Source organism: Schistocerca gregaria, chromosome 3, assembly GCF_023897955.1.
Source record: "Schistocerca gregaria isolate iqSchGreg1 chromosome 3, iqSchGreg1.2, whole genome shotgun sequence".
In the NCBI taxonomy this organism is placed as follows: domain Eukaryota; kingdom Metazoa; phylum Arthropoda; class Insecta; order Orthoptera; family Acrididae; genus Schistocerca; species Schistocerca gregaria.
Window position 1 is genome coordinate 390,848,135 of NC_064922.1, and position 27,328 is coordinate 390,875,462.

Sequence of the window (27,328 nt, forward strand, 5' to 3'; positions counted from 1 at the left end):
CAGCGTTAACGGTAGACTTAAAATCATCACAAATTCTAAATGATCCATTTGGCTTTTCAGCTACAATCATGGGAGTTGTCCACTGCCTGGACAACACTGGTGATTTGACTTCCATACTTTGTTGGTTGATTTGGGGTGAGGGGACCAAACCATACTTTGTGCTCTATCCAGTTAAGATTTAACTTGATCACACATGACAGAATGCATTGTATGTGCTGTATATACATTACATGAATACTCTGAAATTCGCAACTTAAGTGCTGGCACAGGGTTCATCAAACCACTTTCAGACTGCCACTCTAACTGTTCCACTTTCGTACATCGTATGGGAGAAATGAACACTTTAATATTTCCATGTGATCTCTGATTTCTCATTCTATTACAATGATAATTTTTACCTATGTAGGTTGGCACCAACAAAATATTTTTGCATTCTAAGAAGAATTTCGTGTAAAGATCTTGGCACAACGAAAAATGCCTTAACTCTACAAAACTTAGGCACTGCTGATTGCTTTAAGGATATATGGGCTTGGAAACCTTTTGCACAACCTAATGTAAGTTTAAACAGCTGCTTATCTTGCATACGTAATGTATCACATTCTGTGAACAGTATCATAGTTGATACAAGGTTCACTTAGTCTTGACTTTGAAAACCAGAAAGCACATAAGCAACCAAGCCAAACATTTTAGTTGTCAGCCAAGAATTGACTAACAGCAGGGTCAGTTGCCGAACTCAATTTTTATAGTTAGCTTGGTCTACGATGTGGCCCTACTATGGGATCGAATGAACGCTGCTGTTGCTGCTGCTGCTGTCATCGTCATCGTCACAGCTGGTTAGGGCAGTTACTTGCTAGATGCCACTGTTTGCAGCATGCAAAACAGGTGACATCACGGGAAGGACAGTGACACCATTGATGTTGTGGTCTACAATCTGGACACAATTTGATAGCATGAACTTTTCAGTGACCTTTCAATAACGATGGGGAGGAAACTGGTGCATGAGCCTCCCCTCACTTTGGGACACAGCAATGGCAAAGAAAGTGCTTTTGGTTTTGCATGTCTATCAACGATAGGGTGATGGATTCCCAACTAATGAATCCCATGTTGCCAGACTACTGGAGGAATGGATGCTTGGTAAATCAGATGATGACACAGATAGGATGTCATGAACACAAAAGCATCTACTACTACTACTACTACTACTAATACTAATACTAATATTAGTAATAATAAAAGCTATGATGACTACTACATTGTTGAACACACTGATTAAACTCGATCCTAGTTCTAACTGCATATATTTGGTGACCATAATAGTCAGTCAGCAAGCCAGAACTTCAGAACAATTTAAACTACCGGGGCACAAGAATTGGCGCATTTTTTGCACCATTTTGAACAATTTATTAAACAGTAAGAACCCACAAAGTCCAGGGTCAGTTACTGGATTTGCCTTGTAGTAAGCAACAGAACCATATAAACTGACCTCCCAACTCTTCTTAGCATCATCAAAGTGAATGACAGTGGAGGAAAAGGTGAGTAAACTGTAGCTACAGACTGCTGTTGTTTGTTTTGCTGTAGTTGTAACAGAAATTTCTGCTGTTAATCCCATTGCAGTTCTTGCTGCTGGTGGAATTACTTCTGCCACATCTTTAGAAACTCAGGATCCATGCTGTACTGGGAGAGTTGTACAGTGACAAAGTTCTCATTCCTCCTTTCCTGTCCTGCTTTGAGTAGGTAGAATACCAGTTATAATCATTCACACTGGCAGTAATGCAAAGACTAGTGGTATAAATAGGTGGTTCCTGAAGTTTATGACAGCAGAGTTCACAAAGTGAACCACTAACCAAAAAGACCTCCATAGCCTCCAAAATTTGTTTCACACACATGCAAACTGTCCAGAGAGCAATCCAAATCAAAATGTAATATAGGCATGGTTACACTGTACTGATCACTACTGTGTACTGAAGGTTTCAATGACTAGCAAAAGACTCACTGGCAAGCTGCGGCCAGAGTACAAGTCCAAATATCTCTGATTTTTGTTCCATATCAACCTCGGGTTGTGTGGTACTGGATTGGATTGTGGAATTGGAATCACTGCTAGATACTAAAACTTCCAGGTGTGTGCTACTGCAACTATAAAGTCAGAAGAAGATACTAGACTAGCATCTCTCTCTCTCTCTCTCCTGAAATTATATTCCAATTTATGTCTCATAAGTTTTGAAATTTCTTTCTTAACACAGATGATCCCATGCATGCATTAAATTTATACAGATATAGATGCCACACCACTCAAAAATTGAAATAGGTTCCTGAAATACATCAGGCTTTCAGAAAAGAAGTAACTGCCATGAATTATTACTTCTCTTGAAGCTTTAAGTTTCTCTTATTTCTTGAGATAAATTAATAATAGTAATGACAACAATGACCAACATAAACATGAGGTGCAGTGGAGGAGCTCTGTGCATCAAATATTAATGTCAACAGACATACTAAAACCATATTTTGCTGGCAAACAAGATTTGTGTTTTACTGCGGTGACAGTCTGTGTCTGAAACCTGAGTGTTTTCCAAATGAATTAATTTGCAGGGTGTGTACTCTAATATACTTTTGTGTATTGGACGTAAATATGTAGATATGTACAAAAACATGTTGTGAAGCTTACAGATATATTTGTAAATGGAAAGTGTTGTTATAACTTGCAGTATAACAATCCTCTGCTGAAGACGTGTATGTGGTGAATATGGTTTCAGTAAGATATACTATATTGTTGGCATTGGCTACTGTTGATACTTATTTTAGTAAGAGAATATTGCCTGAAATGGACAGTGTTATTTAGGGCTTCTTGAACAATCTCAGACAAATAGATCTTTCCTAGAGGTTTTTTTTTTTTTTTTTTTTTTTTTTGGCAGTCCATAACCTTTGACATTTATTACAGCTATTCGCTTTTGCTTGTAGCTCATCATGCAGGCAAATTAGTTTAGAGGCATAATCAATATTGCTATCCAAACTATCATAGTTGCCACTGGAGAGAATTTGTAAATATTAATGTTTTTTTAACAAATTCATCAGAGATCAATAGGTCACTGACAGATGACATAATCAACATAACAACATTCAAGGTAGACACATTGAACAAATTCTTAAAAGTTTCCACATAGGTCTTATACCGGGTGGTTATAATTCAAGTGTAGCTACTCACAGAGGTCCAATGTGGGCTGTAATTATCCTATGACATGAAACTTGGCAGGTGTGCTAATGCCTTAATGTGGAATAGATTTAAGGTGGAAAAAAATTAGTTCCAATTTTGGCTACCAGATGCAAATCTGTTGCTGTGAATGCGAGAAAATCATATAGAAATATTTCTATGTACAATAGATTAGGAATAGGACATGAGCAGAAAAGGTCAAACAAGTGAGAAAGGTGTAATGTTGATTTTATTATTAACTGCCAGTAACACAATCTGTTCAGTATGAGCTCTGGAGACTTTGATGGGATGCTGAATCTGGAAAATGACATGGTCAAACTTGTTCGCGGCAGTTCCGGTGGACTCTGATCAATGTATTCCTGCATACTGGCCTTCAGATAAGGTAGAGACCAAACATTTCGTGGTAAACACATACTTTTAGATATCCCCAGAGCCAAAAGTCACTTGGATTCATATCATGTGATCTTGCAGGCAACTGGAAAATTTCTTGAGATAACACATTTGTGAAAGGATGCATTATGCAGCTCTTTCAATGGGAAAGTGACATGAGGTGCTCCCCCATCTTGCATGAAAACAGTGGTTTCCACAAAGTTGTGCCCCTCCAAAGTAGGAATCGCATGCTGAAAAAGGAGGTCTCGATAACATACTGACATCACAGTACACCTGACAGGCCCTCTGCGTGTGTATTCTCTTCAAAGAAGAATGGACCAAGAATAAATATGTTTGTGAACCCACATAACACAATCACATATGGTGAGTGCAATGGCTCTTCATGCACAACACACAGTCTAACAGTACCCCAAATTCGGCAGTTGTGTGTATTCACTGTACATACTGTAGTATAAAATGTGTCTCATCACTTAAAAGAATATTGCTCGGCCACATCATCAACTTCAATCCATGCCAGAAACTAAGAGCAAATTCAGAACATTGTTGCAGATCATGAGGTTTCAACTGCTGCACTGTCTGGATCTTGTATGGATACCAGAGTAACAGAGATCACAAAACTTTCCATACTGTTGACTATGGGATGGACGATTCTTGTGATACTGCTTGGAGCACTATCACTCTGTGTGGCATGTGTTGCATGATCAGTTACAGCAACAGTAACCTCATTAATAATTTCCGTTGGGATAGGACACCTTCCTCTTCCAAATACCACACCAAGCTCACCCAAGCTTTCGAATTTTATCATCATCATCTTTAAACCATTTAATGACATTGGGCCTCTCCTTGGACCTTTCAGTCAGTGATAATCTCTCAATGCAGCATTGTAATTACTGCCATTCACACAAAACAGTTTCACTAACAGCACATGGTCTCTCTTCTTGATAGCCATACTGTTCACTCAGCTGACTGTATAGCACTACGTTTGCACCTGGTGGCCAAAATTTAAAATAATTCTTTTACAGTGGAAATTGGTTCTGCATTAACCCATTGGCGTACCTATCAGTTTTGTAGCCATACGATAATTAAAGCCCACACTGGACCTGAGGTGCTGTACATTAATTATAACTGCCCAGTACTGAAGAATGACTTATGCTGTGTACTGATCTAATCTGGCATCAGATGATGATTGTTGATTACCATTGCTTCTCTCTTCATCATTGCACACCCCTTCTGTGACACCGTCACACACCCCAGCTATAATTACTACTCCTTGTCCAAGTTTGATGTGATTTGAGGTGATTAATGCTGGAAGACAGAAACAAAAGCGGTCTTAGCCCTCTGTTGCCCACACTGAAACTATTTATTATGTGGCTTCACTCCCTGTGGTTCTAGTACAGCCAACTGGTACCCTTAAAAGTATTAGGAGGCCCTTTATTAGTTCCTTATTAGACACTATTTCTTCAAGCTTTAATGTTGCGAATATTCTGTATCTTTTGACCTCCAGAGCTTTGCACTGGAAGATCAGGTGTGGTGTGGTTTCATCCTCATCACCACATAGCATACACTTAGGGCCTACTTCCTCTATATCCACCAAGTGTAGATGTTTCTTAAAGTTCATATGACAAGTCATTAGTCCTCCCATGAATTTAATGCATCTCTTGTTCAAGTCCAGGATTACAGAACTTCTCTTGTAACAAGTCTTTGGCATCATTAGCTTTTATTTTTGAATTATTGTCCAATGTTATTTGTGCTGCCTCCTGGTCCAGCACCGTAGTTTTGATTTCACCATTGTCTTAGTGATCATTAGGATTGGTTCCAGTCCAATAAATGGAGTTGTCCTACCTGTCCTGATCAGTCTATCAACTTGTTTGTTGCAACTAATTCTTGAGTGGCGAGGGAGCCACAGCAGGTTTATCTTGTTGCAGGGACTTATGGTAGATTTCAGAGCTTCTGGGGTGCATAAATGTAGATGCTATGATCCTTGTAGCACATATACAAATTCTCCTCCTTGCACATTCTAATAGCAGTTATTTCTGCCTGCTCGCTAGTCTAGGCCTTAACGACCATGTACTCCATTCCCAGCATCTTCATCTGTTTTCTACTCATCAGTAAACCAGAATATGACTCCTAAATGGTTTTGTGGTATATTCTTCTACTGCTCCCTTCTTCCAGTTGTTACAATTAAAGGTCTATTGAAGCAGTTGGAAGTTATCATATGGTCAGCCAGCATATCCCCAACAATTCCTACATTTACTACGCTCACTATATTCATGTGAGATTCAGGTTATCCTATAGGAATCCAATTATTTCCATGCCCCTGCTTCTGTCTCCATTGAACCCAGAGGTGTAATGGAGGCATATCCAGCGTGGTCTCCATGCCAGCAGTGGGTGCGCTGTTAATTATTCCTGTTATGACTATGCAGGCCAATTTCCGTACCCTGCCAAGCCTCTTAGCAGCCATTTTCTGTTCCACTTTATTCCACAGTACTGTAGTCAAAAATTGCAGTAGGGCTTATTACAGTGGTGTACACACAGTACATACTCCATGGATTTAGACCTCTGTTTTTACCACAAGACCCACAAGTCATTCTAATGTTCACAAGTGCACCCTTTTGCCTTGGAACATTTATTCTATTATGGGGTGTCCATGATAGTCTTGCAATCTGCTGATAGAGTTTTGTCATGGAGCTTGACATTCCACTGTGTGTGCTGAATATGTTTCCTCTTAAATGGTATTACAACAGTTTTCTTGGGACTGACAATTAGATCCTGTTTCCTGCAATAGTTTTCCACAATGTGCAAACACACATTGTGCCATCATTCTAACAGTACTATCAATTTTTTTTACATATTACTATGACTACATTGTTTTTATATCCTTAGCATCCATGGCATCTAGTATTTATCTCTTCAATGAGATCATTCATTTAAAAAAACCTCTCCTTGTGGAAGCCATCTGGTAGTGTTGATCACTATTTTCTCATTCTTCAAGTGACTTTTACCTTTCTTCTACTTAGTATGGTCTTAATTCAGCTTCATATGGTGGTCTCAATGCCATGCTCTTCTGCATTTCTAACCATGGATTTAAGGTCGTCTAGCTACAAGTCACCTCATTATCCAGGAAGACATGATATTACTGGTTGATATGCGCGTTGGTTTAAGTGCAGAGGAACCTCAGTTAATGTCTTATCCCTAATGTGTACATTAACAAGTTTTTCTAAAGTCTTTAGAAGAAATAAGGACAGATTGATCAGTCTCATATCCTCTATGATCAGTTCTTCCTGGCTTTGGAATGAGAACTATCCTTACTATTCCTGTTACTATGCTGACCCTAAACAGTCTACACAGGACCTAATTAAATCTTCTCCAGTTGGTTGCAGTAGAGCTGGAAAGAAACCACGTGGGCCTGGTGGCTTGAATGGCTGAAACGTTCTCATCACCCACTGGATTGTTTTTGAAATCATTACTTTCACTGGTGGATCCCCAATTTTCTCTTTAACTACCTGTAAACCTGTGTCTCTCAGGGACTGACTCCTAGTTTGTGTTATCTGCCAGAGCACAGTATTGAGTAGTACATCCAGCATCTCATTTGTTGTCCTCCTTCCTTAGAGTACCTCCTGGACTAGTTGGTACTTTAGTGAGGATTTATGAAGTCTAACACAAGTACCTGTGCCTTCCACTTCTTCACAGAATACCTTACAGGATTACAGCTTCGTTTGTTTGATCACAAGACTGTTTTTGACTTGCACACATGTCTCAATGACATTGCATAGTACATCATAAAATACAGACACTGCAAAATAGTATTACATGCCTAGACAGGCCCCGACAATAATAGTGCGGTATTCAAAGTAAGTGCTTGAGTGCAAGATGTGGACACATGGTGACGTATGAAGTATATTGAAACATTGGTGCATACTCTTGCGTAAGGTGGCTTACTAGTGTAATTTTTCCACTGCCAGAAGCTCTATGTCATGCCACTAAGTTAAAACCCTGTGCCGGTAATGCAGCTTATGGTTTAGTTCAGTGCCTTCTAGTTTGCATACTAACCTCGTTCATTAGCTTTTGGGTTAAGCAGAGTTTCTGGGAACAAGTATCTGTAGATACATACATCTACTTCAGTAGACAAATTTATTTCTATTTAAGAGCTTACCGCCTCAGGGTATAGTGAGGAATCTGCAGGGCAGTTTTTAGTGTTTCTCCATTCTCCACATTATATTTTGCATACATTCCAAATTTCAGTAGCACCATTTGAGATCTTATATCTATTTTTTACACACAACAATATGGCTACGGAGTGTGCTCATTGTGAGTGGACACAAGGAGAAATGGCCACTGTCCATAAACAGCTGAAAGCTGCATTGACTACTGTTGACATGCTTCTGGCAAACGTTCATTCTTGCGGCAATATCGGAGCACTGGTGATGAGACCTGCAACACATTTGATGGTACTGCAATCCCTTGTGGTGACCCAGGTGTCACTGCATCTTCTGATATGCAACATCTGCCCTTGCTCCTGAGTAGGTGCACACAGTGGTGGATTCACATGACACTGGGCGAAAGGCGGAAGGCGAAAGAGGTATGGAATGCCTGTTCTGTTGGGCCAGAGGCTGATTTTCTTGCACAGTCCAGACAAATGCAGAGGTTGGGTATGCTTGTCATTGGGAGCTCCAACGTTAGGCGGGTGGTGAAGCCCCTCAGGGAAATAGCAGGCTAGGCAGGAAAGAATGGCAGTGTGCACTTAGTATGTTTGCTGGGTGGGAAGGGGGAGGGGGGCATTATCCATGATGCGAAGGAGGCCCTGACGGCAGCTGTCAGCTGTCAAGCACACTGCATGCAACCAGCTGCATATAGCAGCACATGTCAGTGCGAATGATGCTTGCCGCATGGGTTCTGAGGGCATCCTTGGCTTCTTATGGCAGATGGCAACTACCTCTGCATTTGGGGTGCAGGCTAAGCAGGCTAAGCTGGCTATCTGTAGCATCATACCCAAGGTTGATCTCGGTCCTCTGGTTTGGAGGAGAGTGGAAGGTCTAAACCAGAGGCTCAGACAAATCTGCGATGGTATCGGACATGAATTTCTTGACCTCTTTCATAGGATGCATGACTGTTGGATTCCCTTACACTACATGCAAGAAGTGGCTACTAGGTTAGCAGAGTATGTGTGGCATGTACATGGGGCTTTTTTAGGTTAGATGATTTGCATGATAAATTTGCCAAAATGTCCTTAAAGAATGTTTGTTGTTGCAGATCAGAGGTTGGAAAGGTTAATATGACTTTAGCAAACTCCAAGAGCATCCAAGGAAAGGTCCCAGAATTAGTATTGCTTACTGAAGGTTATACCACAGAAACAGTATTAGGACCAGAAAGTTGGTTGAAACATGATGTTAATGACAATGAAATCCTACATTCAGATTGGAATATTTATTGAAGGATAGATTAGTTGCCAATGGTGGTGGCATGTTTATTGCAGTAAAGAATTCTATAAAATGTAGTGAGGGTATCATGGATTCAGATTGTGAATTAATCTGAGTGAAGTTAAGTATCAAATATCTGTCAAAAATGGTAATCAGATGCTTTTATAGACTACCTTGATCAGAAACTGTAATGGCAGAGCACTTTAGACAAAACTTGCATTGTAGGAATTAATCTGACATTGTTCTGGATGTCTTGTCCAAAAATTACTTTGAGCATATAGAGAACCAACTCGTGAGGGTAACATCTTAGACCTCCTGGCAACAAACAGACCTAAACTTATTGAATCAGTCAACATAGAGGGAAGTATCAGTGATCAAAATGCTGTGATAGCATCTTTGATAATGGATCTTATAAAGAATGTTAAGAAAAGTTGATAAGGACGAAGATGCTGAGAACAAATGGAAAAAATTCAGAGGCATTGCGCAATATGTCCTAGACAAGTATGTTCCGAGTAAGGAATTATGGGATGGCAAAGACCTACCATAATTTAATAGCTGTATTAGAAAACTGCTGTGTAAACAAAGAAAACTGCACCTCAGATTCAACAGAAGTAAAAACATAGTTGACGAACAAAAGCTGAACAAAGTGAAAATGAGCATAGGGTGAGCAATGAGAAAAGCGTTCAGTGACTTTGAAAGTAAAACATTGTCTATCAATCTGAGTAAAAGCCCTAAGAGGTTTTGGTTGTATTTAAAATCAGTAAGTGGGTCAAATCGTCTGTTCATGCACTCAGTGACCATACTGCCACCGAAATGGAAGATAACAGAGAGAACACCAAAATACTGAATTCCATGTTCCGAAATTGTTTCACCAAGGGAGATCTTAACACAGCCTCCTTTCAATCCTCATACAAACATTAAAATGCCAGATATTGAGATAACCTATCACGGAATAGAAAACAACTACAATTGTTTAGTAGTGGAAAGGTGTCATGACCAGATTTTACAAAGTTTACACAAAAGAACTTGCTCCCCTTGTAGCAGTAATTTATCATAGATCACTTGAGCAACGAAGAGGACCTAGAGACTGGAAGGGTTGTAGGATAGAGGCACACAATTGTAGACCAATACTATTGATGTCAATCTGCTGTAGAATTATGGAACATGATTTATGCTCAAGAATTATGATGTTTTTTGGAGAATGAAAATCTCCTCTATAAAAAAACAACATGGATTCCGCAAACAGAGATCCTGCGAGACTCAGTTCACTCTGTTCCTCCGTGAGATCCACAGCGTTATAGACAACTGCACTCAGGTTGATGCCATGTTCCTTGACTTCAGGAAGGCATTTGAGTACAACGTGTCAAATGCTCTTAAGGCTGTTCACAGATGATGCGGTTGTCTATAACAAAGTAGCAATGCCAGAAGATAGTAACGATTTGCAGAATGACCTCCCGAGAACTGATGAATGGTGCAGCAGGCTCTGGCAGTTGACCCTGAACATAAATAAACGTAACATGTTGCGCATATATAGGAAACTATTGATGACAAACCCCTGGAAACGGTATCTATCAAATGTATGGAAGTAACTATCCAGAGTGACCTTACGTGGAGTGACTGCGTAAAACAAATAGTGGGAAAAGCAGATGCCAGACTCAGATTCATATGAAGAATCTTAAGGAAATGTAACTCATCCACGAGGGAAGTGGCTTGTTTGATCAGTTCTTGAGTATTGTTCATCTACTTAGGATCCCTACCAGGTAGGACTGACAGAAGAATAGAGAAGATCCAACGAAGAGTGGCTGCTTCGTCATGAGATCATTTAGCTGGCGCAAGAATGTTATGGAGATACTCAACAAACTTCTCTAGCAGATGTTGCAAGAGAAGTGTTGTGAATCACAGAGAGATTTACTATTGAAATTTTGAGAGAGCACTTTCCAAGAAGAGTCGGGCAACATATTACTTCCCCCAGCCAGTGGTTCGCATAATGACCACAAGAGGAGAATTCGAGAAATTAGAGCTAATATGGAGGCTTACGAACAGTGTTTCTTCCCTCACACTACTTGTGAACAGAACGGTGTTGAAAGGCTCAGTTAATGGTACAAAAAGGTACCCTCCACCAGTAGGTAGCTTGCAGAGTATGATGTATAAGTACACAGATATTCAAAAATAGTATTATATCAATTACTTCTTCCTTTCTTCTGTTCCTGAAGACAGGTTCCCTACCCCTGTTCAAGATTTCCAAATTATTTACTGGTATAAATTTGAGTATGTGCTCACCCCTGTTGTTGATGTTGCTGCTTCCCCACACGGGGTTGTGGGCATTGGCATTACAACCAGCCAGCCATTATTCAGTCTACTGTGAGCAGCTGTCTACTAACCTCCTCATCTCCTGGGAAGTAATAGTCCTCAGAAGGAAGGTAAGTTGAGGTCAATACAGTTCCCATGTGCTTGCTTCCTCATGTTGTTTCATCCTGATCGTCACTAAGTCCCCAGAAAATAAATCAGCCAATGGCATGAATGAAATTTCATTCTTAATATGGGCATATGTTCTAAAGTTCTTTAGGTTTCAAGAGTAAATCAACTTACCTCCAGTTCCTCGAACACCTGAAACGCCCTTTTTGTTTTGATAGGGTTCCTGGATCAGGGCCATCTCCATCTCCTACCTCACCTGGAGACGACTCGGGGTGGCAGTTGCCCCTTTACTGTGTTGCTGGTTTACCTGTAACACTTGCGCTTCCAACTTGCCACCATGGCTGCTTCTAGTGTCTTTGATTATCCTAATGGCAACCTGTGAGAGCTATAAGCACAATTTCAGGACCAGTTCTTGTATTGGCATCAGGGATTTTTCTCTGAATACTGGTAAATATCCAGTCCTCTGTTGAGACCCTTCAGTTCTGCACAGTACTTTCTCATACAATCTTAGGTGGGGCATCTTTAAGAAGTTTCAGTATTCAAATTTATATCTTTGCAATCGTCAACAGCTCAGCCACTGTCTTGACCAACAGCTTCCCCCCTACTGCAGAGTTACCTTGGACATCATCTCCTTAAACCAATTCACTGTTTATATCTCTTCACAGACAAAGATAAGAGCACCATTGTCGAACAGACACACCTGGATTTGGGTCCTGGACTTGCATCCTCCACAAACTTCTCAAAGAGATTCACCTGCCCCTAGGTTATACTCATCACTGGATATCCCTGTTGGATAACTGCCATCCTAAAAGCTGAGACGCTGTGGTATAGGTCTGTTTCCCTATTTCTTGCCTTTGCTTTTTCTGGATCCAGTTATCCTGAGAAAAGGAAACAGTAGACTTCTCCTATGTTTTCTTGTTTCCTGTCTTAGGAGATAGAAGGGGGTCTGATTACTGCATTTACCTCTGAGACAGTTTGTTTTTGAGGTTTTTGGTCCAAGACTTTTTTATTTCTTCCATTTATGTTTAGGAAGCCATTCTTAGCTTTCTTTTTTATTTGTTTGTTGAGAAGTTTCCTCCTGTGAACCTGGAACCAGTATTTGATCTTGACCTATTCCAACTCCTCAGCAATTGTTTCCTCTTCTTGGACTGGTCTGTTGCCCGATACAACTGCGGTAACAGCTTCCATGTGATCCAACCCAATGCTTTGGTGTTTGAGGCCTCATGAAGTCCCTCAGCTTTTGTTTTGTTTTCCATGTTCTCCATTTTGGTCCCTGCAGTGTAGGACTAATTACTCAGGGAGCTTACCTGGTACCCTCAGGCATCTTTAATAACACCTCTTCTCATGTGCCACACACACCTTGCCACGGAATTGGGGAAGACTATGGGAGTGGATATGGGAGAGATGGAGGTTGTGGGGCATTCTTTGTATGCTTCATCCACTGAGGCCTGGTGGCATGGGAGACTATGCCAGTAGCTGCATAGCTGTAAGCTTCATGCGAACATACAAGCCTCTCTGCCAGTAGAGTTAGTTCTTGAACAAGGTGATGTCCTCAGGAGAGATGTCAAAGTTTAACTCCAGAAAAATGGTGGAATGATTCCTCAGAAAGTGCACAGTCAAATTTCTTCTCCATCCTTCCCAAATCTGAGCTTGTGCCATCTCTGAAGACCTTATTGCCAATGGTATGCTAAACCATTACCTTCCTTCCTTCCTGGCACAGGATGAAATGTATGATATAAAATTTGCTTATTAAGTTCATTCTCATGATTTAAGGAAATGGAAATGTTCCACTTAGTTCATAAACCGTGCTAGAAACTAATGGCGAACCAAAGGAACTACTATACCAATTATACTGTTGGCAAGACATGAGATTTTAGAGATATTGTGGATTTATTCATAATATTCTGACCACAAATTATGTACTTGTCCTGAATTGAGCAAACATATCTAGTTGATTGAGTATCATACAGTGATCATCTTGTCTCTCTCGTTTTTCTTCCAGGCTGGGAGTATGCTTTATTTCAATTACCAGATGGACGCGAAGGAAGCATACACTTGTGGCTTAGTCAGCCATTTATTCAAAACAAATGATCTGCCAAATGTACTACAGAAACTGGAAGAAGCCTCCACTTTGCCTGTCAAGGTGACGTATTCTGTTAACACTGACACTGGAAAAATCATTACGATTTTGAAGCAGCCCCACAAAATTCATTCATTTTAGTGATAAAAAGCTAGTTTACAAATAATGGCTAGATCGAAGCATGACTTTAGTGCATGTGTAGTTCCTGAAGTGATATTGCACACTTGTTTGCAGTTAGTAATAACATTACAGGAACAAGGACAACAATGGGCTTTGTATTGTGGTAATATATTTAATATTTCATAAAAAAGCAGTGACACATTTTACATTAGTTTAGAGGATACAAAATTACTGAATGTGTTACTTTATTTTACTTTGAAGTTTCCATTCACTTTAATACCAGTGTAGCAAACTCAACTTACTCTAATCCAAATTTCTTCTGTACTGGCAGTGAAAACAAGCACAGTAAACAACATCTTTCATTGAAGATACTTGCTAAGTTGATATTTATGTACCTAAAGAACATTTATATGTAATAAACCTGCTTATTTCATAGATAATGTCATGGGAAGGATATCCTTCTCTAGATCTCTTCTTAAGAACACCAATCTTTCAGCAAGAGAAAAGGACATCCACACACAGCCTTATCCTTTTCATGATGTTATTCCAACCTGGACTTTCTAGTGTTTCATCTCATAAACAAACACCATAGACAGCCAGTTTGGATAAGAAAATAATCCCACACTTATAATTTCTCATTAAATTGATAATATTAAACTATTTGTATAGATGAAGTACGTTTCATTACAATGGACAAGTGTGGAAACAGATGTGGCTGGTTTTTGGCACTGTTGTAGTACTTCACAATAATGGAGAATGAGCTAATGAGCGATCTTAAAACACAAAGCTGACTGGTAGTAGTATGAGCAGATTTTGAACAGATGAGAGCTGCAACTGAGGAAACCAGTATTAGGAACAGGGTATGTGACAGGAATGTGTGAAAACCTGGCAACTCATGCAAAAAGTTTAAGAGGTGCTGAAAGTATACTGGCTGTGGTCTAAACATTTCCAGCTGCTTCAGCTCTCTGGAAAATGTACAAAATAGCATGCAGACAAACAAAGGGATTCAAGAGCAGTGCAAAATAAGTCTAAGCAGTTCCTACCAAATTGTCATGGGCAGAGAATGTCAGAATTCATACTGAGCTCCCTGGATAGTGAATATGAGGTAATTAAGAACCTTAAAGCAAAGTGTTGTACTCAGAAATATCACATTTGATTTAGGCAAATTTAAGGAAATATTTTTGTAAAGAAGATACATAGTGAATATTGGGCAGATTGTTAACACCATGGACAGTAAACTCAACTACCTAATTGAGGATGACATCAGGCACATCACTGAGAATGCTCCTCTCACTAATCTGAAGCTTATACATTCTTTGAGCAATATGACATGCCCTGGATAAAACACTGTGTTGAACTTATAAAGAAGTAGCTTCAGGAGTTACTCAGCAGGATGAGATGATCATATATGGGTGGCTACTTTCTATCACCACTCACTCTGCAATACTGCACACAAGCTCTATGTCTGAATGATTCCAGTGTTAAGTTATTAGCGCGACTGATTTCTAGAAGCACGTATATCCAGAATACTGCATGTCAAATCCCTGTGATTTTTAATGTTTTCACTATGGCCTGTTGTAGGATACAGGCTTATAAAGAGACGGAGGTGCTGAATAGCTGTTGACATAATAGCAACAATAATGATTTATTTAAAAAAAAATGCTTCAACTTTTACAGCACAAAAGGTAAAAATTGACAACAGTTATTGAGCCCATTGGTCTTTTTGGAAGCCTATACCCTGCAACAGGCCTAGTGTTCCTGCAACGTTTTATATTGTATCTGTCTGCAGCTCAGTGCCTAGCCTATATGGTGAGTAGCAATGTAGTCTTTCTGTATTGTTGTTTATCAATACTATTGTTCTAATGCATTTACTTGCCATGTGACCATATTTTTGTAAGTAATTTTCAATAAATAGAAGTTTATCGGAACAAAGTCAAAGTTTCTGTTTTACTTCTGTGCGTGAAAGAGTTACGAAATTTATCAGAAATCTAAATATGATGCGGATTAATCCAACTGTATTAAACACTGTATCACCTTTCTTTGCCTTGAAATACCCCCCCCCCCCCTGCCCGTTTTATAAATGCTCTTTTTTGCACTGTAAATGTATTTTGCCATTTTTGGAAAATAACTGTAAAATTTTATGATACTGGTGGTAGTTGATTCTTAACTGTTCCTTAGAGCTTGTTTCCCTTTTACATAGTGATTTCTATTAGTTGTACTAAAAACTTTATTTGTATATCTGTGCCACTGTTAAATTTTAACTTTGTTCATTTAGAAGAAAACTGGACAAAGTATTAAAAGTATATATTTAAAAACCAGTGAAATTATAAAACAGCATTGTCTACTTTATAAATACCTTTCCACACGTGTTCTCTACACTCTATAATAGAATGACTCATTATGCTTTTGTTACATATTATTTCACTTTTATGATCTCAACATGACTTCTCAGAATGCTTAATTTACAATACATGACAAATCAGGCTCAGACAAACCATTTACTATCTGTTTTACATAAAATTCACTGCAGGTGTTTGTATCTAACTTGAAGAAGTTGTCAGTGGTTGTGGGACAGTGACAAACTATGGTCAGACAAGTAACTTGGCATTTTGTTTCACATGTTGCTATGTTGTTCAAAGCAAATGTTTTGGTCTAAGTAGTAGTGTCAATTACTGTTGCAGTATGATATCTAATTCTCGTTGTAAATTTTACCATGGAAAATAATCTGAAGCTGCATAATGCCGCAAGCTGTGCTACATACAAAGTGGTGTAGTGGCATCACTGGTTGGCATGCTGCTGGTTACCAGTATTTCTCATTTCTAGAAGGTTCTCAAAATTTCTTATGTTTGTAATGTTTGTACATTCTGGAATATTTGACATTTGTGTAACTGCACACTCTGATGAGGGGTTCAGTTTCTGACTGGACATTAGTCCTTCCAATGCTACAAGTTGTTCTTCACTGATGATCCTGCTTTCGTATTAGGACTCCAGTGTGGTTACAAAACGACATTGTTTGGTGAAGATGCTGCGTATTTCAAAACATTTATATCACCGTGGGTCCAATTACATAATGTACAGGAACCAGGAAACGTAACGTGTTTGGCAAATGCATACTTTTATTTGGATGGCACAGCCCAGCACTGAATTGAGTACAACCAAGAAAAGTGCAACAGCTGCGATAAATTCCAGCGCAAACTGAAGAAAATATTTGGCAAAAATCAGTAGCACCCGCTTAGCAGAACAACAATTGAAGTAGGTGAGCCAACATTATGGGAAACTGACGGTTCTACACATAGAATGTTTTAGTCCTACACCATATTGCACATGCGAATAAGACAGAAGATGACAAAATGTCACACTTGATGAAAGGATTTGCAGGATACATGTACCATGCTGTTGTGTGTCACAGCAGAGGTACTGAAGTGATACCAGCACACTATGAAAATGCAGCAGAAAAGAGTTGAATGAAAGAGGTTTGACTGATTACCAAATGTGGTCCCTATGTCAGTTACGGAAGATCACTATGGCCTCACCTCTCTCATGTGTCAGGTAGTAAGAGAAGAGAGTCAGCAATTTATGGCACCCTTCAGTGTCATATCAAATACACAAGAGACCGCAGCCATGAATGTCAGCCCCACCTGGCAGGCAGTAATGGAGGATCTTGAAGAAGAGGTGCATCCATGTTTAGCACCCATCTCTGCCACCAGTCAAATGTGCCAGGAACAAGGGACTCAGCCAAATCCGACTTATGTCACAGCCAACAAACAACAGACCACCACCTGACCGTCTAAAGGTAAAACAAACTCCTCTACCAAGTGTAATGCCCTGCAAATAACAGGCATTTGGAGGACAGCACGTTGGTATGTTTCCACTGGATCCGTACAGTACTGCAGGGAAAGAAGACAAATTTTTGAAGAGCACTAAACCACCAGACCATCACAACAGTTTTATTTACATCAATCAATTGCGGATGATTATAGTCGACCTGTAGAGTGAACCCCATCACTGTACCATGGACAAAGTTGCTCCCCAACATGCTGTAGCCATTTCCCATTGCCATACAGAGGTACCCCCATTCACCTAACAACCAAATTCTAAAAAACTAAGTGATGTGACAACCTGTGGAGGCGAGGCCATCACAGATAATGGCACACAGATGTGTCACAAAATCATGAGAAAAGATGTCTACCCATTGTTGCACACCATTGACACCATAGAGTGCTTGAGAAGAGCAAATTGTTTCTTAGCCGTGTATCAAGGTTGATGTGGGTGACTGGCAAAAGACTGCTTTTGTAACTCCAAACAGACCCTATGAGTTTAAAGTTACGCCATTTGGACAATGTAACGCTCCAGTCACTTCTAAGCTATGTTGACAACCTGTTTGGTCACCTTGAATGGATGATGTGTTTTGCTATCTGGATGACATTGTTGGTGTTTTATTAAGACATTTGAAGAATATCCACCCCCACCTGAAAACTGTGTTCAGATGGCAGGTCTACACCTGGAATGGAAAAAGTGCTTCCCTGCTGCCCAAGAAACAAAAATTTTGGGGGCACTTTGTGAATAATGACAGAGTCCATTTCAAACCGGAGAAAATAAGACGAGTCTCACATTTTTAGACTTAGCACATTCATGATGTGAGAAGTTTTCTTGGCACTTGTTTGTACTATCAATGATTCATAAAGGACCTCGGCTTATCTGCTACGGGAGATGCTAAATTTTCTCCAAACAAGGTGCAAGAAATATCTGCCTTTGTTCTTCAGGAGGTGCTAACATCTTCTCCAGTTCTAGCATTGTAAGATGAGAATGTTGAGACAGAAATTCACATTGATGCCAGCAATTATGGGGCAGGTGTAGCTCTGGTACAAATCCAGGAATGTGCTGATAAAGCTGATAGCTTATGCTTCCTGAAAACTCTTCAAGCCCAAGAGGAACAATTCTACAACTGAAAAACAGTGCCTTGCAGTTGTTTGGGCTATCAGCAGGTTCCTTCTGTATTTATTTGGCAAACCATTACTGTTTGTCTTGGATTACCATTTTCTATGCTGAATGACTAGCTTGAAGGATCCACAAGTCAAATGACAAGAAGGGCACTGACACTTGAGGACTACATCATCACAGTAGTATATAAAAAAGACACAACGATGCTGACTGCCTTTCAAGGAATCCGATGGCAGGAGGACAGCAGCTTGGACCTAATCTAAGGCATTGCTGCATTAAATATTATTGCTGCTGGACAGAGGGATATCTGTGGTCAATTATCACGAAGTATTTTGATGATGCCCTAACCTCTGGCCACCAGAGATTCTAGACTTAATTAAATGCTGGCATCACTGGTGAGGTCCCTACTTACTCATCATTTGCCATGTCAGCCATTGTAAGGAATTCCAACAACAGAAGCATGTGTCACAGTTACCTCTGGGGCATCTGGTACCAATTCAGTTTGCAGCTCCGGAATGCAAGGTTCCTTGCAGATGACATATTTTACAGCATGAATCACTCCATGTGATGATCTCTGATAATGAAAAAAATTTCAGTCTAGACTAATATCATAGATAATTTTATGTTGCGACATCACCCACAGGACAACTGCCTGCCACCTACAGACATATCACCTTGTAGAATGCCTGAGTAAGACATTGGCAGATAAGCTTCCATTGTCTGTTGAGGTCTAACAAAGATCGGGATACAGTACTATATGTCATGACATTCGCATACAACACAGCGAAACAAGGCAATACGGGCTTTACCCCATTCCTTCTGCCACCTGCATATGAGGCCGAAACAACAATGGATATACTAATCCCATTTCAACAAGATGATACTCAGAATGACTATGTGAAACATCTCATCATCATGTCCAAAGAAACAAGATATCTGCCTCACATACGGACCCTTGACACCCAAGAGAAAAACCGGCAGCACCATAACATAAGTACCAATCAGTCAGTTAGAGCCTGGGAGACTTGGAATGGATTTTTATGACTGTGCAGAAAGCAAGACCATCAGAGCAGTTACTAAAGTGCTACTTTAGGCCATATTATATCCTTCATTGCTCGTTGGATGTCACATACAAAGTTGACGATTTTTGACTGTTCATCATGAAGACAAAAGTGCGGAAACACTGGTCCATGAGTTCCGTATGAAGTCCTGAGGTGCAAATATCGACACTGGAGGCTCCTCATTCAAGGAAACTGAAGACTTGCATCAATAGGAGGGGTTTCCTTTCTAGCTTGTCAGAGTGAAGAGGATGTGACATCTTGAATGAGAACTTCTGAAACACTAGGTCACTGTTTCTCCAGGAGAGGGAGCAATGCTGCAAACTGTGTTGTGTGCAATGTGGTGTAGTGAATAATATTGCTCATTGGTGAGCTGCAGGTCTCCAGTTCAAACTGGACCATTAGCAATTGTTTGTCATTTAGTATTTATCATCTTTGGAAGGTTTTCAAAATTTGATGTGGTTGGTGTTGTCATAAAAGTACTTTCTGTGCTAAGTATTGTACTTCATTGACAACCTCACTTTCAGATTTGGACTCGATTCTGGTTACAAGGTGACAATATCAAGAAGTCTATGTGTCCGTGTACTACCAGTCCGGAAATCAATGTTGAAGTCACCAAAAATAAAAGAGTATCCAGTTAAGTCTGCAGGATTTATTTAACAATAACTACTAACCTGTGTGTTTGGATAAATATTCAGTGATTTTTAGGAATGGGGTTTGACTCTCATTTTTACATACATACCTCGTACCCCTTTCCCCTCCTTCAGATTACAATAATATATTAGCTTTCCTACATCCAAATGTTGTGGTGGTGTCCTATGTGATGTTCAGAGAAGTAAAGCATATCTGCTAATATTTTATGTGTCCTTTCATTTTCCTGCATTGTTATTAGAAGTTTATCAGGCAAATCTGCAGAATTGTCCAAGCTGCACTATATTGCTTTGCTAGTAGCTGTTTCAACTGTTTTTAATCTGCACCCCTGTATTTCAAATGAATTTACATAAGAGCTAATGCAAACATGGATAACATGAATACAACTTTGGTCAGATTAGACAATTACCCATTCAAGTCACCTCGTGGACTACAACCTTAATGTGGTGAGGAGGTCTCTATGCTTCAGTGAGATGTACTGGCAAGAACTGCATCCGCTAGCCCCCACCCCACCATGCCAGACTGGTCAGCAGCTGAGAAACTAGACAAAGAGTGGTCTCCCTAGAGGATTCCTTTCTTGGAAGTATGTGGGTGACAACCACATAGAACCTCAGCTAAGTGTGACATTATTTCCACTTCCTTGTGTCAGATTATTTCTGTTGTCTTTCCTATCAGCCTTTCTTGGCCAATTCATGCCTTTTTGCCTCCATTACTATTAGGTTGCAGGACACGAGAGTGTCTTTAATTTTCATTCTCTAATTTTATCTTCCATGGGGGAGGAAAACCTCCACAGGATAGAAACCAGAAATTATGCACGAAGAAAAGTTGTGGGAAGGCATGATGAGACTGAAACAGACCATACAGTGTTTGTAGTAGTAGTAGTAGTAGTAGTAGTAGAATAAGAAAAAGAAAGAGGAGGAGAAATTAATATCTTACCAGAAGCATTCAGACACAGACTGTACTGCATGTGGTGCCACTGTGTGTGTGGTGATGGATTTCACACCAAGTGTGAACTCCCTTCTCTCCTGGGTGACTCTACAAACTGTGCATTATATACACTACACATCAAACAGAAATAACATCATTATAATTTGTGGAGATTAATTTTTTTTACAGATAAAAACATAATTTGTAAATGCTGCAAAAGACTTACTATATGAATCTTGTAAATTTTACAAAAAAATAATACAAGACAATGTTGGGACACTATGAGCTAATGTACAGGTGCTGCAAGGGAAAACTTGCTGAGTCATAACGTCATACCAAATATCATTTTCATGAAAAATATTGTGCAACATCATTTAAAACATATGATGAAATATCAAATTTCTGATGATACAGCAGAATAATAATAATAATAATAATAATAATAATAATAATAATGGTGTGTGACGAGGGCCTCCCGTTGGGTAGACTGCTCGCCTGGTGGAAGTCTTTCGATTTGACGCCACTTCGGCGACTTGCAGGTCGATGGGGATGAAATAATGATGATTAGGACAACACAACACCCAATCCCTGAGCGAAGAAAATCTCCGACCCAGCCGGGAATTGAATGTGGGCCCTTAGAATGGACAGTCTGTCGCACTGACCATTCAGCTACCGGGGGCGGATGATACAGCAGAAAACAATGTGATGGTTGGTAATGTTTCAAAGAAATCAAATCATTAATGTAAATGCTGTTTTACCTGGGCAAGGTCTTAAGAAGCTGAGCTTATTATCCAAAGAAATTTGTGTTTCTGCAAGTGGTATGATATGGCCAACAGATGGAGAACAATTACCCTAAAAGAACAGAAATGTTACTTGCTGTTTTTATTTTAGGTTTATGTTGAAATAATGTTACAGATTTGTGGTAAACAAAACACCGAAATATAGACTTTTTCAATGTATCAATCATTACGTATACCAGAGAATAAATGGGAAATCAAATTAAGCCAACAATGAACCCATGTGTTAGAACTTTTAAGTAAATTCACATACTAATATAGGCCCTGGAAATTAATTTACACCCTCATGAAGCTTATAATAAGTAACTTGACAACTGCAAACAGTACTGATGTACAATTTTCTGTACAGTACTCAAACAATCAAATTTTGCTCAAAATACAGGTGCAACTTTTACAGCTGACAATTTGAAACTAAATTTGGTAATACAGTGCACCTAGGTTTGTGACAAACAGTTTTTTAAGTGGTAATGAAAACTGCAAGTTACATTTTACTTAAAAGATCATGTCAGATACTTTACATTAAGGTGATCTAATGATGGCTGACAGCTGAAACTAATCCCTTGTCAAACGTAAAAGACAAACATATTTGCACTCTAGACTGAAAATTTAATACAAAATTTCAACACTTATGTAGCTGATGAAATAGTCATACAGAGGTAAAGCAATGGAGCTTAAGCAGTAAACTGTGTCATATGCATGATGACAGAGTCCATTTCAAACTGGAGAAAATAAGACCAGTCACATATTTTCAGACATATCAGCACATTCATGATGTGAGAAGGTTTCTTGGCACTTGTTTGTGCTAAATTTTCTCCAAACAAGGTGCAAGAAATATCTGCCCTTGTTCTTCAGGAGGTGCTCACATCATCTCCAGTTCTAGCATTGTATGATGAGAATGCTGAGACAGAAATTCACATTGATGCCAGCAATTATGGGATAGGTGCATGCCAGCAATTATGGGATAGGTGCAGCTCTGGTACAAATCCAGGAATGTGCTGATAAAGCTGATAGCTTATGTTCCCTGAAAATTCTCCAAGCCCAAGAGGAACAACTCTACAACTGAAAAAGAGTGTGTTGCAGTTGTTTGGGCTATCAGCAAGTTCCTACTGCAAACCATTAATCTTTGTCTTGGATTACCATACCCTTACAAAGAAATCATGAGTAGAATAAATTCACTGATAAATAAAAATCTAACACAGAGATGGTAATTTTGTTTGTCTTAAGTGTATTACCGTACTGTATTAAGGTTCTGCTAATTGTGAGCAACACCCATCCATGAGCTGTCAGTTATTTTATTTTAGTGTTGTCTCAAAATCACCAGTTATCCTATGTCATGTGCACTATTTGCCTGTGCATCAAATAATCTATGTTTCGTTTGAATTTATATTTTCTGTTGCTATGTTTCTGAGGCAGAGATGAGAAAAATAATTTGGCATTTGCCTAGATGGATGAGGAAAAGTGTCCATGCACATGTAGTCAGCACCACATGAAAATTCATTAATCCAACAGAGATTTAAGCTGACTTCACTCCTCTCTCTTTCATGCAAGCTATTACTCTGCACATTAAATTATAGAGGCACATCATAAAGTTGATTATATTTTTAGGAAATTACAGAACTTTTTTTCTGCCTATTTTCGCTCTGTGTTCAGGCACATGTGCATTGTAGCTTTATTATATAGAGTATTTCCAAATAGAATTATTTCAAGCATACATCATTCTGTCCCTGCTCCCCCTCCCCCTTTACACGGTTAATAGTTTTGGAGATCCAGATCCAGATCCATTCACAGTACTGCGGTAGAGAATTTCAAGTGTTATTTTACTGGGGGTGTAGTGAGTAACTCATTTCCACCTAAATCAACTCATAAATGAAGACAAGTCAAACTAACACATTCAGGGTTGTGTTAACAAATTAATAGCTTCAGAATAGGAAGAAATCACTGCTATTGCGCTGCAGGGTCAATAAGAACAAGTTATTTATGTTCCTAATGAAAGATTTCTAATAAAATCTAATGTATATACTTTAACACCAGTAATGTAACTTGATATCATCTTGAATATTTCTCTTCAGTTTCTAGAGCATATCTAACCAGAAAGTTTAGCCACTTTTCCCATGCAGGTGATTAACAAAGTTGAAGATGAAAGCATCAAACAATAAAGTTATTTTGCCTCTGTAAATTTGATAACGTCTTATAGCAAAATAACCTCAAACAATTCTTTATCAAGGAAGGTACAGTTCATTAATCAGAACATCTAATATTGCAACTTCCATTCTCAGGCATCTTGTATGCAATTTGGCATAATGGTAAAAATCTTACAGTGCATTTATTCCATAATAAAGTTTGTTGTAAACATTAATCAGTCCAAAAACATCTACACTATTCAAAAATTTAATACAAAACAAAGATGTTACTTAGATTATTCATATTAAGGAAAAATGAGACCACTTACAAAGTGATCAAAAGGAAGTAGAAGATAATAACACAACCTCAACCAAACATGAAATCCGGTACCAACTGCACTAAAATTATGACATGCATAGAGAAAAAAACACATGAAAAGTAAGCTGTTCAACAGAATTATTTTTTTATTTATATATATATATATTTTTTTCCCTACCGAGTTCACTGCTGTCGAGGTACCAACTGTATGTTGTTCCATGCTAATTAGCATCCTGCTAGGATGTTCCATCAACAATCAACACAAAGCCATAAAAATATTGCAAAGTTACAGTGGCACAGTCCAAAACAAACCTAAGAGCTTTTTCAATTACAATGTGGTCCATAATTGAAAAGCTATCCATTTTTGGAATGAAATACATCACTGATTCTGCATATCAAGTATCCGACAGTTTGTCGAAGGTTTGTGGAGGTACGTGGCATTACATGTCTATGCACAGGTCATGTAATTCACATAAAAAACAGTCCACTCATTTGTATACATTGATGGCACCCAACAACTCAGATGGGTTCCATAGGATGTACATCAAGAGAATTTGGTCTCCGAGACATCAAATTGAGTTAACTATAATGCTCCTCGAACGACTGCAGCACAGTTCTGGCTCTGAGACATGGACTGTTATACTGCTGAAAGGTGACATTGCCTTCAGGGAAGACATCAAGCATGAAGAGATGCAGATGGTTTGCAGCTGTCAGCTTGTCTTAGATTACTACCGTAGGTCCCATGCAAGTGCAGGAGAATATCTTCCATAGCATAATGCTACTTCCACCATCCTGCACCCATGGTGTGCTGCGCATTTTGAGCTGCCATTCACCTTGGTGACAGCATTTGTGAAGATGACCATTCACCTATTGTAGCAAAACTGTGATTCAGATGAAGAGCCAACATGTTTCCACTGATCAATGGTTGAATCCCAATGGTCCTGTGGCTACTGCAGTCATAACTGACAATGTCATTGGGTGAACATGTGAACACATAAGGATGGTTTGCTGCGGAGCTCCATGGGTTACAATGAACAACCAATGGTGTGCTCCAAAACACATGTGCCTGCCACGAGCACTGTGCTCTTTCAGCAGATATGCCACAGATCACCATCTATCCTATTTTAGAGAACAAACAAGCCTCCGAACTCCACGTTCTGTGAAGAGTCGTGGACATCCAACCATTCAGTACCCTGTGGTAGTTTCACTGTCCTACTTTTTTCCGTAGATGCTTATGACAGTAGCACATGAACATCCAATCTGCTTCACCAGTTTTGAGATACTCATTCACACACTCTGTGTAATAATAATCTGTTCTTTGTCAAAGTCACTTGTCTCAATAGATTTCCCCATTTGCAGCCCATATCTTTGCTAGGGTGATCCACTGTCTGTGCCTGCTCTGCTTACATACTTCTGTTACCACGTCATGTGCCCACAACGTCACAAGACGGCATCCAACATCACAGTGGGCAGTGGTCATAATGTTTTGGCTTATCAGTTTAAGTACTCTTGTGGAGAAACAAAAGCATTTCCATTACAGTTGTCCTGTAGTTCTTCATCTGATAGCACAACTGTGATTACTGGCTATTGTAAAATCATTGTCATTAATGGGGTAATATGGGGAGGCATGGGGTCAGGGATAGAGATGGAATGTGCCATGGGTAAGTTCACTCTGGCACAGTCAAGGAAAGTTGGGTGAAGCAAATGATGGAGCTGAGGAGCAAGTCCAGTAAGAAACAAGGATATAGATAAAACAAAGTAAGAGTGTTAGTGTAGACTGATGAGAGAAAATGGGGATGGGTATATGGACGGAGGTGGGTATGAGATAGGGGCTCATGGAGACTGGTGACAGGAGGAATTTGGGGCCACGAAATGTTTGGTGTGGACAAGTCTCATGTGTGTAATGATCAACACTTGGCCACAATTTGTCAGTAGCTATCAATTCTGGTAGATACCCACTACTTGTCAAGCTCAGATAAAAGGCAGTGCAGATATTACAACAGTGTTGATATTTGACATTACTGCTTACACAGATGGCATTGACATACCACAACCATTGTTCAAAAACTCAACAACATTTTCAGTCTCATTTATGTTCCTGTTAACTACTCAACACCTTAACTATAGGGTGAGTGGTTACCTTCATGCCTCTCATTAATTTTATTTACTACTGCATACTATGATACACATGAAGTTTATTAATGACAAAGCACTATTTCATGCATGATATGTTATGAACCTGGGAAATAATGAACCAGCTGAATATAGTGTTTCTAGACTTTTAAAAAAGTTTTTCATTCCATACTACACTGCACATTCTTTAAGAAAAAGGATATTTAACCAGGTTTGTAAATTAATTCAAACTTCTTGGCAGCTAGAATGCATCGTGTTATCTTACATATAAGTGTGATAGAGCCATTACTATTCATGATACGACAGTATTGTTCACAGTTTCAGGCTATTGTAGAAGACATAAGCTGATATAAACAACGCTAAAATGTCCAGTCATGTCTTGACAGAATACCAGTTTGGAGCAGTAATTGGCAATCAGCCCACAGTGTAGGTAAATGTTATGTTATGTTGTGCAACTCATGAAATGTAAAAATGTGGCAGCCTTTGATTACAGGAATAATGAGTTACAAGTGGCATCCGTTGTGTCATACAAATAACTGGCAGTACACGTGTGTGAGAATAATGAACTGCAATGATCACAAAGGTTCATTTGTAGGTAAAGTAATGGTAGGCTTTAGTTTATTGATAAAATACTGGGAAATTCATGTTTTTTTCTGAACAAGCTCAGGAACTTAAATGGTTCAAGTTCTTGCTGATGTTCTTATCAGCTGTTCAATACTTCTACAATATGGTGATGTGATATATCTTAATTCATC

General features: G+C 39.2%; 2 protein-coding genes across 9 annotated transcripts in view; one reads left to right on the forward strand and one right to left on the reverse strand.

Moving 5' to 3' along the window:
- The window catches only part of LOC126355961 (enoyl-CoA delta isomerase 2-like), a 131,331-nt gene that overhangs the window by 102,454 nt on the left and 1,549 nt on the right, over positions 1–27,328 (forward strand). For 4 of the 5 annotated variants that reach the window (XM_050006561.1, XM_050006559.1, XM_050006563.1 and 1 more), the window contains one exon: positions 13,430–13,570. The exons of the other annotated variant lie outside the window; for it this stretch is intronic. In XM_050006561.1, the coding sequence (XP_049862518.1) occupies positions 13,430–13,570 (141 nt within the window). The remainder of the gene's footprint in view (positions 1–13,429; positions 13,571–27,328) is intronic. 5 annotated transcript variants of the gene reach the window in all.
- Positions 1–27,328, reverse strand: part of LOC126355958 (DNA repair and recombination protein RAD54B-like) — a 385,308-nt gene that overhangs the window by 36,896 nt on the left and 321,084 nt on the right. The window lies entirely within an intron of this gene.